Raw genomic sequence first — 16777 nt, forward strand, 5'->3', positions numbered from 1 at the left:
GCAGGTGAAGTGGGAAGTATTTCAGCAGTTTGATGTGTATAGACGACACAGGTGTAAAATAAAAATATAATTCCATTGTACCGTAATTATTTTGTTATCTCATCGTATCTGAGGTTTAGACAGTTTCTAAATCCAGCAGCATACGACCACCTGCAGAGTTCGACTGTTTTGTCGGTCAGACAAAAGTGGCTGGCAATGATCAATGTATGTATATTCCTTGTCTTCAAAAATCTGTTCTGTGAACCCAAACAAAGTCCAAACGTATAATATTGATATCAACAACACTACAAATTAACATGTCAGACTGTAACAGTGGAACAATTTCAGCATCAAGGGTGCATTTGTCAAGTGGAGTTCATGGTCGTTCTTGCGAGAAGAAAAAAATTGATCCTTCTCAGGGAAGGTCTGTGTTTCGCGCCCAATCTGCTAATCTGTGGAACTATATGGCAGATTCAGAGCAAGACTCCTTTTCCCACAATGGCCCTCTCTCTGTGAATAAGTCCCTGGACTTCGAGCTCAGCATTGGCTGCTCAGCATTGGCTTCGATCTGCTGCTCTGCCAGTTTCACGTGGGGTTTGATTGTCTATCTGACAATCAAACATCACACAACAGAAAGCAGAGCCCCGTGATTGGAGGAGGAGCAGGGGGTGGGTTGGCGGCGGTGGCGGTCAAAGTAAACCATATAAGGGAGAAGCCAGAGTTAGGATATGACATCATCACTGTTGCCGTTAGGCTGTAGGCCTAATTGAGACGGGTGGGATGAGCTTCCTGTAAAACTCTGCAGAAGGCAGGAGGGAAACAGAATGAAATACAAAGTTAAATGTTACATTAAATTATCCACACCCATATTCAACTGTATTTAAAAACGGTATTAAGATATATTGTTTTAACAAAGTCTCTGCAACTTCAAACCTGCTCAAATTGTAAGACTGTAGCAAAAGTCCAATGGCCTCATAATCTAATGGCGCATCTATATAGCACCTTTATCGAAAGCGCTTTACAATGTGCATCACATTCTCACACCGATGGTGGAGGAAACCATGCAAGGCACCAACCTACTTATCGGGGGCAATTAGGGCTTCAGTGTCTTGCTCAGGGTCACTTCAACACTAACTCATGGTGAGCCGGGGATCAAACTGGAAACCTTCCATTTCTCAAGCAGACACTCTACTTCCTGAGCCACTGCCTCCAAGAAACCAAGTCATTGACTTTATTAGTTCATGATCAGTCATGAACTAAAAAGGTGGAGACCTGTTCCTGTGACAGTGCATGTGAGTGCATGATTGTGTTGTGAAAAACCGGACTGTAATCCCTCAGTCTAAGCTACAGTACCACGGCCATCATATAAAATCTATAGCATTGAACAACACTGTAATGCATGAAGCACTGTTGTGACAGTACCTCCCAGAACCTCTTACCTCTGCCTACTCACCACATAAGTATAGCCTTGACGTTCTGGGACCTCATCACCATAAACCTGGATGTTGTGGGACTCATAACCATAGCCTAGCCGCAGGCAACCTAGATGCTATAAATGGTATCTGCATCTAGGTTGCAATACCCGCTCGTAATTCCGATCCCATTATTCAGAGATTCACTTTGGTTAGTGTGAGGTTAGGATTAGGATTAGTGATAGGGTTAGTTATAATGGGGCCAGTAGGACCAGAAAGATGGACTGTCGGAATAACGACATGGCAACCCCCGCCTTGACAGCCCATTCATGAAACAGAAAAGTCCTATCTGATTGTATTAAACGACAATAAACTCATCAATATTGCACCTGTACGGACAGCTTGGAAAAAAATCCACCGTTGACATGTTATGAGCAACTTTCTGTCAATAAACTCAGCGTGCAGTCATGATTCTTCTGTGTTCAAATTGGGAAAGCACTCGTTTTAAAGTGTTTTACAATGAGCGTTTCCAAATTCAAACACAGAAACTAGAAAAAGTGCTCCTCGGAGCACTGCCAGACCCCTAGTGGTTGAAATCTGAAGATCAGAGCACTACGTCACGCTAAGCTTGGCCAATCAAAAAGAGGGACAGGGAGGAAAAGAGGGTCAGACCGGGAGGAAAAACGTTGAACCAGGAGGAAAAACGTTGACCGGGAGGAAAAACGTTGACCGGGAGGAAAAGAGGGGCAGACCGACAAAGCCTCATGTAGGCCGACCCCCTGGGTCTGGCAAAAATCAAGACTGCACAGAGTTTATTGACAGAAAGTTGTCAGCGGTGGATCTTTCTCAAACAAAGACAAAGAGGATAATCCAAACTGTCCATATGGGTGCAATATTGGTGAGTTTATCGTTGTTTAATACAATCAGATAGGACTTTTATGTTTCATGAATGGGCTGTCAAGGGAGGGTATTGCAACCTAGATGCAGATATAGCATTTGTAGCATCTAGGTTGCTGGTGGCCATCACCATGGCCTAGATGTTCTGGGACCTCATCATTATAGCCTGGATGTTCTGGGACTCATCACCATGGTATAGATGTTCTGGGACCTCATCATTATAGCCTAGAGATGTTCTGGGACCTCATCATTATAGCCTAGAGATGTTCTGGGACCTCATCATTATAGCCTGGATGTTCTGGGACTCATCAACATGGCCTAGATGTTCTGGGACCCTCATCATTAGCCTGGATGTTCTGGGACTTATCACCATGGCCGAGATGTTCTGGGACCTCATCATTATAGCCTAGAGATGTTCTGGGACCTCATCATTAGAGCCTAGAGATGTTCTGGGACCTCATCATTATAGCCTAGAGATGTTCTGGGACCTCCTCATTATAGCCTAGAGATGTTCTGGGACCTCATCATTAGAGCCTAGAGATGTTCTGGGACCTCATCATTATAGCCTAGATGTTGTGGGACCTCATCATTATAGCCTGGATGTTCTGCGACATCACCACCATGGACTCTAAGTTCTGGGACTCATAACCATAAACCTGGATGTTCTCGGATGTCATAATTTACTAATTAAGCATTGGCACAATTGGTGAGGGTCAGTCTGACATCTGACCTGTTGGGGTGGAGGGGTGAGGCTTTCTGTGGGGCCCTCAGCTCGTCCGTCCGCAGCGGGTCGACACGTTGCTTCCTCTTCAGGTCGAAGCTTCCTTGTATTCGTATTGGTCTGGTTTACCATTGCTGTTACGCAACAGGAAGCTGAGGTTGAAGGTTTGGTCGATATTTATAGGTCCTGGGCAAAGCTTTTCTTGTTTGTTTTGTTTTGTATATTCTCCATAGTGTAAAGTACTGTTTGTTTATTACAGGTCTTTCTCTTTTCTCCTAATGTAGTCATTGCCGGTTCCCATGTGTAGGCTACTGCAGTCCATATCACGGCAAACCTGCAATGACATGTAACACTTTGAAGGAGAAGAGTTATGTGTTAATATTCAGCTCCGCCTGCAACACAGGCTAGCAGTAAGTTATAGAAAGTGCACGAACTGGATATTTTTTTGATGGCTACCACTGAATCATCTGGGTGCCTCACAAGACTTCCTTCCTTCCCATTTCCTCTGTAATATGTTGTATTTACAAATGCCTTTCCCTGGGGCATTGTTCTTTTTTGTTTTTCTCCAGTATGTTCCAGTGCAGAGATTTCTCTGGGTTTTGGTCTCGTGGAGGGGTGGGTTGGGGGTTGGGGTGGAAGGGTGGGTTGTGGTGGGAGGGGTTGGTGTGAGGGTTGGGGGGGGGGGGGGGTGGGTGAGGAGGGCGACAACGGGGGCATCCTCCTCTCATGCTTTGCTGTGGTGTGTCGTTGTGTGAATGCTGTTGTCACTGTGCTCTTTGATTTCCATTGTGTCTGGCTTCAGAGTGTCTTTCCCATTCTCCTCCTTCAGCGGTAGCTTCCTGTGGCAGATAAAAGCACAATGCAGGAACACACAGAGGTGAGTTACATGGAGTGCTGCGCACCTACTAATTACAGGAGAGTTCACTAGTTAGAGACTTTGACAGAAATGGAAATGTGACAAGTCAGCAGAGGTGAAGGAGGCTACACACGGTTGTGCATGTATGAAATTACATTTAATGAGGGAATTCTTGTTATATTATTTTCCTCTGCTTAGTATTATGCTTAAATTCAACGGGTTATCTCTTCTGATCTGAGGTGGTATGCGGATGTGGAAAATGGTGTGGCTCTCTCCCTGGAGGGGGGCTCACGAGCTGGGGGTGGAGGAGTACAGCGCGGATATGGAGCCCCTCGGGCAGGTATAGGCGAGTACGGGGTGTGGGAGTGGAAGTCAGAGCAGATCTGTCAGAACCTAAGCGTTTACTGGTTGCCTATTAGCAGAGGTGGTGGAGGAGTGTAGCAGGGCATCATTTAAAGAAGCCTAATGCTGAAATCTCTATAATAGTATGGGGATAGGCAGGCATAGCATTCGCACGGAGAATCATCACTACAGATGCCGCTTCTTGGGAAATGCAGAGGGACAGAAACAGAATTCAGCCCCTGGCAATCAAATGTTATAACTTTCATGAAGTATAAAAGAGTGCTTAAGTGGTTAAGTTACCAGCTTAACTGTGACTGTGGGGAGGAATGCTCAAGTACAGTTAGACACTTTTGGAGTGAACACCAAATTCATGTTACAGTACATGTTTTGAAAGATAAGAATAATAATTACATTTCTGGGTGGGTGTAAAGTTTGTGATATTGTATTTTCTGATACTGCCTGAAGATGGGCACATTTAATGCCACGCCACCTGTATTACAGGTCACAGGGCAAAATGTTGCCCTAATGTACATTGTAATGTACGTCGTTGCTTTCCAATAGGGAGTAAGTTCTCTGGAGCCAATGTGAAAAAGAGTCCAGCACCATATATTATTATTATTATGGGCAGAAAGTGATGGGTCACAGAGTTTCTCTTTCTGACAGCCACTGTTCCCCATAGCCTGTCTGCAGTCTGACTGGACTAGTCTTGTTTCCCAAACAGTACACAGTAACATCCTCAGTGCAGATGTATCAATTTATAACTCTGAGGGCATACAAATGTAACCAAATGGACCTGGAATTACCACAGAGGATTTTACTGTGTAGACCTGCCTAGGCTTGTGTCCTAGTATCATGAAGATGGTACTGGTTTGCTGGGAAGAGCCTGGTTCATGATACTGGAAAGTGTCAACTCTGGACACTCTGGAAAATAGCAGATCTACAAGCTCTAAATGCGTCACTTATGGGACATGTTGTGAGCTTGTAGATCAGCTATTTTTCAAGTTCTTGCCTTCATGGTGGCGCAATAGCAGCCTACATTTTGGCCTATGACTCTTAAACCGTACCGTAGTGTAGGTTGTACAATAATTCCTTGGATCATGAAGCAACTCCCTATATAGAGCATCGCAGTTCCCGCCCACTTCCTGGTTTTTCCTGGTGCCGGAAGGAAAAACTCAATGCATTTTTCCCATTGACATTTCCAAAAATATTTATATCAATTCATTTAAGCCTAGAATCAAGCCATCCAGGGTCCTGGTGAATCATGACCATAAAACGTTTTTTTCTGTGATTTTAGTTTTTTTATATTTAATTATATGATATACTATATTTAATAAATACCCTTTGTTTTGCCGTTTTAAAAAAAAACTAGAAAAAGTGCTCCTCGGAGCACAGGTCTCCGCCAGGTCAGGTTAGTTATTGTGGCCTCCTGGTGGCGCTATAATAGGCCAATGTGAAAAGGGTGGCATTTCTTCCTCGGCCTAGTGGGAATGTGCGTGCAAATTTTCACGGAAATCGCACGCCACGTTCATGATTTCAGACATTTTGTTCAAAACGGACCAATCCTGCAAACTTTGGAATTCAACCTTAGCCAATCAGGATGGAATATGAAATATCGGACAGATGCGTCTTGATCACATGACTATAGAGATACTGTGTACCGATTTGCGTGATGTTTGGATAAAATCTGAAGGATTAATATCCAAAAATGTATTTGACATAAGTCGGCCTCCTGGTGGCGCTGTAAAAAGCAGATGTGAAAAATGCAGTGCAGATGTTTTTCCTTGGCCTCTAGAGAGTAGGCGTGCAAAGTTTCACGCAGATCGGTGCAGTTATAGTTAAAAATGCAAATCGGCCTGTTATAGCGCCACCATGAGGCTGATGTGAAAAGTTTTAAGTGCCATTTCTTCCTCGGCCTAGTGGGAATGTGCGTGTGCAATCTTATGGAAATGGCAAGCTGCGTTCATGATTTGAGGCAGTTTGTTGAAAACGGACCAATCCTGCAAACTTTGGATGGTAACCTTAGCCAATGAGGATGGAATATGGGAAAGCGGACTGATCAGGGTTGATCACATGACTATAGAGATACTGTGTACCGATTTGCATGAGGTTTGGTTAAAAACTGTAGGAGTAATGGGAAAAAATGGGTTTTGCACAAATCAGCCTCCTGGTGGCGCTATAACAGGCCCATGTGAAAAATTTGAGGCAGAGGTTCTGAATTGGCATCCAGGGAGTGTGTGTGCACAGTTTCGCAACGACCGGGCCAACGGTGCCGGAGATTTGGTGGTAACACACAGACAGGACGGACGGACGGACACACGGACACACGGACGGACGGACGGACAGGGGCGAAAACATACTCTCTCGCCATGCCTTTCGGCCTGGCGGAGACAAAAATCACAGAATCAAACGTTTTATGGTCATGATTCACCAGGACCCTGGATGGCTTGATTCTAGGCTTAAATTAATTGATATAAATATTTTTGGAAATGTCAATGGGAAAAATGCATTGAGTATTTTGCGGTGGAACCCGGAAGGGGCGGGAACTGCGATGCTCTATAGTCCATGATTTTTGCTGCTCCTCCTGCAGATTTTGTCCAAACCTCACACAATCCACAACGACAACACCTTGAGTTGTGATAAACATGCATCATAGAGTTTTGATATGCCATAATGATAGGTTACAATTGTCTTCCAAAGTGTGCAGGATTTTGCACGATCGGCCGCGTATTTGAATTATATAATCAAATATTGAAGGGCCTCTACATGACACAGTGCCAAACGCAATTTCACTTGGACCAATAGAGGGCACCACCAATGCAACAATAGTTGTTTTAAGCAGAAACATGATTTATTTTCCTTGTGGAACCGTGTGGAACTTCATATTTAGGGCGGCTGACTCCTTTCAGCGATGTCGTAACGTCAGTCATCTCCATATTTGGGCGTGGCCACTGTTATCTATATAAGTAGTAGCACACACAACAGCAGACCATTCTTTTACAGAGCGGCACTTTGTGAAACCAGTTGTATGCACATTGTATGTGTGAAATGTTGCACTGGACAGTGCATCTGAAAGGGGTTCTCAATAGATACTATCATGCTGCTGTGGCAGTGGGACACAAGGTGTATTCCTTTGGAGGGAAATGTAACGTGAAGACCATCATGGTCATGGATCAGATTGATGTGCACGTCTTCAACACAGTGTCTTTGTGCTGGATGACGTTGCACCCAGTGACAACTGGAAGAGGACAACGTAACCTTGAGGTTCCCTCCATGCACTACGGCCACACAGCTGTGCTTATAGAAGACATCGCCTACATCTGGGGGGGAGTTACTTACAGAAGAGTGTACTCAAATAAGCTTTATGCATTTGATGTCGACGCCCATAGATGGTTCAAGCCCGAGGTTTCTGGGACTGTTCCAGAGGCGAGGTACAAGCACTCAGCCTGTGTCTTGGGGAAGGTCATGTATATCTATGGAGGATACAACCAGCTGACTCAACGCACTAATGACATCTACAAGTTGGACACCACCTCAATGGTCTGGACTTTAATCAACACCGGAGGCACTACGGCACCTGTTTCAGACTGTCACTCCGCCACCATCATCGGGACAAAGATGTTTGTATTTGGGGGTCGGCGGGACTTCACCAACTACAACAGTGTATCTGTGTTTGACACCGAGTCCAACTGCTGGCTGAACACGCCTTCTGCACATCTTTTCCCAGAAGGACGAGAGGATCATTCAGCCTTTGCCTACAATGGAGAACTGTACATATTTGGTGGCGATAACTTTGCAAGATTGGACTGGTTCTTAGATGATCTGTGGAAGTTTAATCCAGCGACCTTCTCCTGGAAGAAGGTTGAGGCCAAGGGGAAACGACATGGGATGACTAGTATGTGCTGTTGCATGGTGGGAGATCGTGTCATCCTCTTTGGAGGATACAGATACACACCAGATTTGTACATCTTAGACTTAAGTCCTAGTCTGAAGACGTTATGCAAGCTAGCAGTTATTCATTACGGTCTGGAGCAGTTGGGACTCCCACACGACATCAGGTGGGAACTGGAAGCCATGACTACTGATATGAACAGAGATAATGACTCCGGTCATGGCTTTTACCGAAGTATAACTGAAAGGAGTGATCTCCACCAGGCTGAGTGGCAAAGTCTATGACGTACATATGACTCCATCCATATTTGGGCAAGGTTTCAGCCCAATCTGACCCCTATTGACATCCAGTATGAAATTAAAGTTCTAAAAAATAGAACAGAACTCTACTACCAACTGAACTGCACCAGGGCAGACATGACCACAAAGAACATCGCTAAGAATAGGAATTTTTACGCCCAGTCGGTCTCCATCAGGAATGAATGTAGAAACAAAAAGATGGTTTGGGCAAAGGAACAGATGGACAGTTATGGAAGAGATTTCGGGAAACAGGTGTTTGTTAAGAAGATGACTGAAAATGAAGAAAATGACTGCCATGTTTTTTTTCCTTTTTTGTTTTTTGTTATCGCAAGTCAGAACATACTATCAAGGCTCATTTTAATTATTTTTTACTGCAGTTCTGCCACAGACCACATTATATAAACATGGTTGGAGATGCACAAAATGGATCAAACGAGTTGTATAGGTGGTGTAATAAACTAGACAGACAGACAGCCAGACAGACCTTAATTGATACCGCGGGGGAAATTCAGTTGCTCTCACACACTGAAACCGTCATTGACAGGCCACTTGTTTACATAGGAGGCGTGAAATCTGTTGAACTTTAATTTTTTAATTTGTGAGCTGATATTCTCACATAATCTTTAGTGGTACAGTAAGTGTTATCTGAAGTTCTGTGCTTTATCTGTGGCACTTGGTGATAAAAAGCAATTGTGACAGTTGAAACACTGTTGAAAAGAACAACAGGGAAATTAAGGAAAATTCTCTCAATGACAACCCCCCCCCCCCCCCCCCCGACACCCCCTCTGCGTGGGTTGTCCCATACGGCCGTTGCTGGTTCCGCATGCAGTCTGGGCAGGCAGTCACACAACCACACACCACTCCATTAAACTTTGTGAATCAGTTGCATAAATTCCTTCTCGTTCTCTCTGTCCTCTTCCGGCATTCGTCTCTTCTGCAGACACTGGACTTGGATGCTGAGCTGCTGACAGTTAGTTTTGCACCCAGAATTGTCACTGCTGGGGCCAATGAATCAGCCTCCATGAGGATCTATCTTACAAGACCTTGGGCGTGTTAACAACCTAAATCAGCGACTACTCCTCGCATGTTCATTGAAATGAGGATGGAAGTAAATCCTGGAATCAATGGGTTTTTGTTCCTTTCACTGGAGTGGAGCTTAGTGGGCCGAGATACTGCTAATGTTTGCATTGGCATGATTTTGAGTTGGATGCACATGTGATGATACAAAATTTGATTTGTTAATCTCATTTTGTAGATCACTGATGCGCAGTGCACACATGGGCTTGCACTGATGCATGTGATAGATTTAACACATGCTTACACCGATGCATATAATATAATATAACACACGTTCTTCTTGTGTATGCATGTAAAAGCACAAGATGTGAATTCATTTACTCTTGTGTACTCATATAAGATGCAACAATACAAAAATTACAAATCCTGATAACACAATAATAGTAATATTGTTGTGATACTATCATGATACTATCATGATACTAACATGATACTATCATGATACTGACATGATACTAACATGATACTATCATGATACTGACATGATACTAACATGATACTATCATGATACTGACATGATACTAACATGATACTGACCATGATACTGACATGATACTAACATGATACTGACCATGATACTGACATGATACTAACATGATACTGACCATGATACTGACATGATACTAACATGATACTGACCATGATACTGACATGATACTAACATGATACTGACCATGATACTGACATGATACTGACATGATACTAGAAACAGAAAACAAGGTGGTGTAATAAACTAGACAGACAGACAGCCAGACAGACCTTAATTGATACCGCGGGGGAAATTCAGTTGCTCTCACACACTGAAACCGTCATTGACAGGCCACTTGTTTACATAGGAGGCGTGAATTCTGTTGAACTTTAATTTGTGCAGGTTTGTATACCTACTTTTCATGAAAGGCGCTATATAAATTCAAGCTATTACTTTTGTACCTACATTAATATTTTTGCAGTTGAAAGTGCTGCCGATATGCGCAATGGAAAGACACTATATGGACTTTTTTCATGGCATTCAGCAGACATGGGCAGCAGTCTGATTGAATTCACTCTCAATATGGATAAAAGCATTTAAAGCATTCTTCAGTAGGGGATAGATACTCTTATATAGCTATAATATAGACCAATTATTTGTTTACCAACATTGAGACTGGACGCACAGGTGATTGTTTGACGCAATCAATTCTCAACCTGTTGTTTTGGGATGCACTGGTTTCAGCGCACCCCAACCCCCTCTTGTGTGTTGGCTAGTGAGGCGCGTCCTAGCGAGACCTGACAGAATGGGTTTCATTGCGCGCATACTGGTTCTTATCAGTGTGACGTCGTCTGTTAAGGGGTCTATAGCCAATGTGTGCAACTGTCGGTCCAATATAACAATAATAATAAAAAATCACACCCAGTGTGAAGTGGGCGGTGTGGTCATCACAGTGGTCATCACAGTGATGGAAGCTCACTTTTAAATAAAGTTGTTTTTTTTAAGTGCATAGTCCTATTTATAGGTTATTGATTTCATCATGTGTCGCTAGCCAATCACAGTGCTGAATAGAGTCAGCCAATAGAGTCAGCCAATCACAGTACAGCTAGGGGTGTACTAATGCTAGGGGTGTACTAATTATGAGCCAATCACAGTACAGCGAAGGGTGTACTAATGAGGTGTCCCAACCCCACTTATAGGGGCGGTTTGGAAAAATATATTGTGTATTATATTTTCAACAATATTTTCAAAATAATCTGAGATATTATTGCTGTGGGGCCAATTCTGGCCCCCGGGCTGCCTGTTGCCGACCACTGCTATAGACCAAGAACTAGCCAATCGGGTGGAAGATGTCCACACATGTGCTCATGGGATCTACAGTGTAAACTCAATAGAGGAACCCATGAGATTTAGGGACAGGCTGCACACACCAGAGACATCTCTGGTTGTATGCTGCTCTGTCGTCCAGATAGCTTGGTCCTAATGTTCCAGGAAACAAGCATCAACACCCTCAAAGGGGAATAATGACGTGGCTTTAGAAAATGCCCCAAATGAGACAACTGGGAGAATGTACAGAAGAATAATGTACAGTAATTCAATCCAGTTTATAGAAGAATGATATATTGAATTAATTTTGATATTGTAATAAACAGTATGAGAGCTTGATATATAAGTAGCAAAATACACAGATTTCATGCGATAAACGTATCTGTTCAGAGATGTATAGTACTTGAGAATCACACTCATGCACCAATCACATACAGAGTAGAAGTTGCCCAGGCCATTCAGAGACATCCTCAATAGTTGTTAAGCAATCAGAAGAATGGTGAAAAGTAGGTGAGTGAATAGAACATTATTATTATAATTATTATTATAATTATTTAGACCCTAAAAATTGTTATACATGCAAAACAACACCTCACAGAATTCTACTAAACTATAACACTTTGACGTCCTCCATGAGGGTTTGACAGAGCTCTGCTGCCTCATCATTGATAAAACATACATCAAAATACAACTTTCGCAGGAGAGATTAAAATAATGACCTAAATCTGATCTGATAGAATCAATGTCAACAAAACAGCATGGTAGAAAAATCTAACAAAAACACTCTCCAAGCTAGGACTGCAGTCCACTCCCACACTGCTATCAGGATCCCAAGGATAGTTTCAATGTCAGCTGTCAACCAACTCACACATGCACGCACACGCACACGCACACACACACACACACACACACACACACACACACACACACACGCACACACGCACTGAGACCATACACCATGCCAGGGTGAAGATGGATTGCCTTGACCCTGTCTGTCCAGTGTCCACCCCAGGACCTCTGACGTTCAAGTCCACTCCCTTTTGGATGCTGGTGTTGATACAGTATGCGAGAACACACACACAGCTCAGCACACTGCAAGAAAACGCCCATCTTGTCAAGTGAAGAATATCTTTATGAAATGTATCCTTGCTATAATGACTATCTGTATGTGATATATATTTACACTTCTCATCCTCTTCACCCCAAACATCTAATTCACCTGGGGCGGAATTTGAACCTGGGGCTGTTATTGATATTTTTAAGGATACCGTTATTTTTCACCCTGCCTGTACCACATTCTATAGTAGTAACTGTCAGAGCCTGCAGCCTTGCATTGCATATTGAGTGTGTTCTTGTAGGGATCTGTGTCCTGTCTCCAGTGTGACTATCCTCACCTCTATCATGACCAATGGTGGGCTGAATTACAATTACGCTGTATTCTCAATACACCTTCTTAACTCCTGAGGTCAAATGATCAATCCTGCAAACAGTTGAGCTGATATTCTCACATAATCTTTAGTGGTACAGTAAGTGTTATCTGAAGTTCTGTGCTTTATCTGTGGCACTTGGTGATAAAAAGCAATTGTGACAGTTGAAACACTGTTGAAAAGAACAACAGGGAAATTAAGGAAAATTCTCTCAATGACAACCCCCCCCCCCCCCCCCCCCCGACACCCCCTCTGCGTGGGTTGTCCCATACGGCCGTTGCTGGTTCCGCATGCAGTCTGGGCAGGCAGTCACACAACCACACACCACTCCATTAAACTTTGTGAATCAGTTGCATAAATTCCTTCTCGTTCTCTCTGTCCTCTTCCGGCATTCGTCTCTTCTGCAGACACTGGACTTGGATGCTGAGCTGCTGACAGTTAGTTTTGCACCCAGAATTGTCACTGCTGGGGCCAATGAATCAGCCTCCATGAGGATCTATCTTACAAGACCTTGGGCGTGTTAACAACCTAAATCAGCGACTACTCCTCGCATGTTCATTGAAATGAGGATGGAAGTAAATCCTGGAATCAATGGGTTTTTGTTCCTTTCACTGGAGTGGAGCTTAGTGGGCCGAGATACTGCTAATGTTTGCATTGGCATGATTTTGAGTTGGATGCACATGTGATGATACAAAATTTGATTTGTTAATCTCATTTTGTAGATCACTGATGCGCAGTGCACACATGGGCTTGCACTGATGCATGTGATAGATTTAACACATGCTTACACCGATGCATATAATATAATATAACACACGTTCTTCTTGTGTATGCATGTAAAAGCACAAGATGTGAATTCATTTACTCTTGTGTACTCATATAAGATGCAACAATACAAAAATTACAAATCCTGATAACACAATAATAGTAATATTGTTGTGATACTATCATGATACTATCATGATACTAACATGATACTATCATGATACTGACATGATACTAACATGATACTATCATGATACTGACATGATACTAACATGATACTATCATGATACTGACATGATACTAACATGATACTGACCATGATACTGACATGATACTAACATGATACTGACCATGATACTGACATGATACTAACATGATACTGACCATGATACTGACATGATACTAACATGATACTGACCATGATACTGACATGATACTAACATGATACTGACCATGATACTGACATGATACTGACATGATACTAGAAACAGAAAACAGTAATCAAGGGACTCACAGGTAGGCTGCTTTGCCCTCCTCCATGTCTTTACCCTTGCCACTGGTAGAGGTCTTCTTGCTGCACAGCGTGCGCGTGATGCACATCAGGAGACCACACTGACGCAGGAAGAAGCAGCTGATGTCCACAAGTACCAGGAGCAGTAGCAGAGCCCCCAGGCCCAGTCCTACCACCACTCCCAGACCCAGACCGCTGAACAGAGATTCTGCTGAGACAGGGAAACACAGAGGAAGAAAACACTGTCACCAATGCTTGCTTGTCACCAATATGAGTGGTAGGTGTGCTTTCTAGGTGTGATAGGCGTGTGTGTGCGTGCGTGCGTGCGTGCGTGCGTGTGTGTGTGTGCCTGTGCGTTGGAAACACTTTTTGTGTGCGTGTTTTGGAAATACGGTTGAGATCCAATGCGTGGGAAAATGCCACCGGCACCATCTGTGCCTTCCTCATATATTGATTTCCGAGGTGAAGAAACGGAAAATCTATCTCCATATTGTTCTTAATGTCATGCTCTCCCAGTTGACCATGGAGGACCTCAGAGTCTTTTTCTGGATGATTAGATAAACTCAAAAACATTATATTCTCTAGTGATTTATATTATATACTGCCAGAATCCACCTGGTTTGCGCTTGCGTGTGATTTTGAGACCTGTTTCGCCATGCAATGAGAGTGAATGGAGAGAGGAAAAACATGTTTTGCCGTTGTTATGCAGTGTAAACCTTGTTCAACCCTCCTTAAAAATAGATGAAAAACACTTTGGCTCCATTAACAACTAATGAAAAAGGCCAGCACTTGCCGCGCTGCCCTGTGCTACCTCTCAGTAGTAGAGATGTATCTTTTTACCCTTTAAGCCCCCGGATGATGCCTCTTCTAGAATATTTAATTATCCATATGGTCCACCAGGCTACACCATATGCAGCCTTGTGCAAAATAAAAGTATAACCCTCCTCACTTGCTTTCAGATCAGGAACTGCAGCGTGGAGACCACAGTGAGTACAATCAAACATAAAATAAATGCAACCTTATTAAACAGTACTTTCTGTATGCCATTCTTATGTTTATTGTGCACTGAGGGAAAACTGATCAAATAAATGTGTATACTTTTTACTATGGTGCATGCCCTCACCACAATGAGCAAAAGACAGGACAGGTAGGGGAATAGAGAACGTGAATGTGAATGTACAGTATGTGTATCATTTCGCAAATAGGCTTTCCCAATAAGATACATGTACCAGATGACCCTTTGGTGCATCGTTTGGAATAATGAACCATGGGCTTCACCAGTCATGGACTATCTGTCGCAGGTAGAATGTCTTTGCTAAAGAATCACATTATTTTACAGTGGAGGCACTACTGTAGCAGCAACACTGTGCAGTAGCAGTGCTTTGACTCCACTTTTTAGTAAGAAGTTAAAATCAACAACACTAATAAATGGTTTTGTTGTTTACAAACATTACTGGGCGTGTGCAGACTGTGCACATTCAGGGGGCAAAACCGCTTTGATTAAAACATACACAGCTGATTAGACTCTACTTAGCTGTGCGTGATTAGAGTTTTTTTTATCTCTGCACCACTAGCATCATTTTTAACAATCATCTAGTCTAGGGTTGCCCCACTGCACCTCTCTCTCTCCATTTATTTATTTATTACATGAAGGCATAACACAGTCATTTATATTCTATTCATTTATTTGTATTAATATTTAATATTAATGATCTTAATGCTGGATATAGGCCTACTTAGTTGCGCATTGGTGTCGCGCACCTAAAATAGCCAATCTGGTATTTTCGGTGTGCATCACCGAGCACAATAAAGTAAATATCAACCCCTTCACAGTCATTGTTTCATTCCAAGCTTTCCCCCCCACACTACGCCCACTAGTTCCCACTAGTGGACTTAAAACATATTATTTAAACCTATTTTTGATGCATTTTAAAAAGGCACAACACATCACATTGGACCACCTATATAGGCTAATTATGCCATAGCCCACTAGTGATCCGTGGACCACTGATTGAGAAACAGTGAGATGCAGTAACAGCTGCAGTCTGTGATCATGTGACCTCAAATACAAGTCTGTCTCAAACTAGATACGCTGTAAAGAGTGCTGCGTTTTGGCCCGGACCGCTGACCTAGCGGTCCGGGCACCTAGGCTCCGTTACAGCCTGACAGCGTGTCGTGGGTTCGAGTCCGATCCCGACGACCTTTGCTGCGTGTCACTCCCCCGTCTCTCTCTCCCCATTTCCTGTCTGCATACTTTATACTATCAATAAAGGCAGAAAAAGGCCCTACATTTAAAAAAAGAGCGCTGCGTTCTGACGTCTAGTTGTGCAGAAACTGTCTATACTGCTTACTTCTTACCATAGCCACCACAGCTACAGCATTCGGTTGACAAAATAAAGACTATGCAAGCCTAGTTAAACCAGACTAGAACCCGGACCAATGGCAGTGGCTGTGTTGATGTGTTATGATTAATGTACACCACAACTATGTGTGTACTATATGTGCAACACAGTGTTACCATGCTCGTGGGTGTGAGTAGTACTCCAGTCCATTTACAATCGTATTGAGCTCGTCCAGGGCTAGAGATTTATCAGCCTGTAGGGGGATGTAAACAGCTGCGAGGAGGACTGAGCTGAACTCTCTTGGGAGGTAGAAATGTCTACCTTTGATGGTCAGCAGCTCCAGAACGAGCGAACAGTGTGTTGTTAAAACACAGACATCCGTGGCCCACGGAGAGTTATCCATAAAGCTCCCCTCGACTTAACAGGCATTCTGGGCTCCAGCCACGTCTCAGTGAATGCCAGAAC

General features: G+C 43.3%; 2 protein-coding genes across 2 annotated transcripts in view; one reads left to right on the forward strand and one right to left on the reverse strand.

The window, feature by feature from the left end:
- Positions 1-3733: 3733 nt before the first annotated feature.
- The window catches only part of ncam2 (neural cell adhesion molecule 2), a gene marked incomplete at both ends in the record, with an annotated part of 207715 nt that continues 194671 nt past the window's right edge, over positions 3734-16777 (reverse strand). The window contains 2 exons of the mRNA XM_080422596.1: positions 3734-3848; positions 13974-14181. Of these exons, the coding sequence (XP_080278722.1) occupies positions 3734-3848; positions 13974-14181 (323 nt within the window). The remainder of the gene's footprint in view (positions 3849-13973; positions 14182-16777) is intronic.
- Positions 7253-8380, forward strand: LOC308080191 (kelch domain-containing protein 3-like; the record flags this gene model as incomplete). Its single annotated transcript, XM_080421967.1, has 1 exon — positions 7253-8380. The coding sequence occupies one exon, from the start codon at positions 7253-7255 to the stop codon at positions 8378-8380; it is 1128 nt and encodes a 375-aa protein (XP_080278093.1).

Source organism: Gymnoscopelus braueri, assembly GCF_963280865.1.
Source record: "Gymnoscopelus braueri genome assembly, chromosome: 24".
NCBI lineage: Eukaryota > Metazoa > Chordata > Actinopteri > Myctophiformes > Myctophidae > Gymnoscopelus > Gymnoscopelus braueri.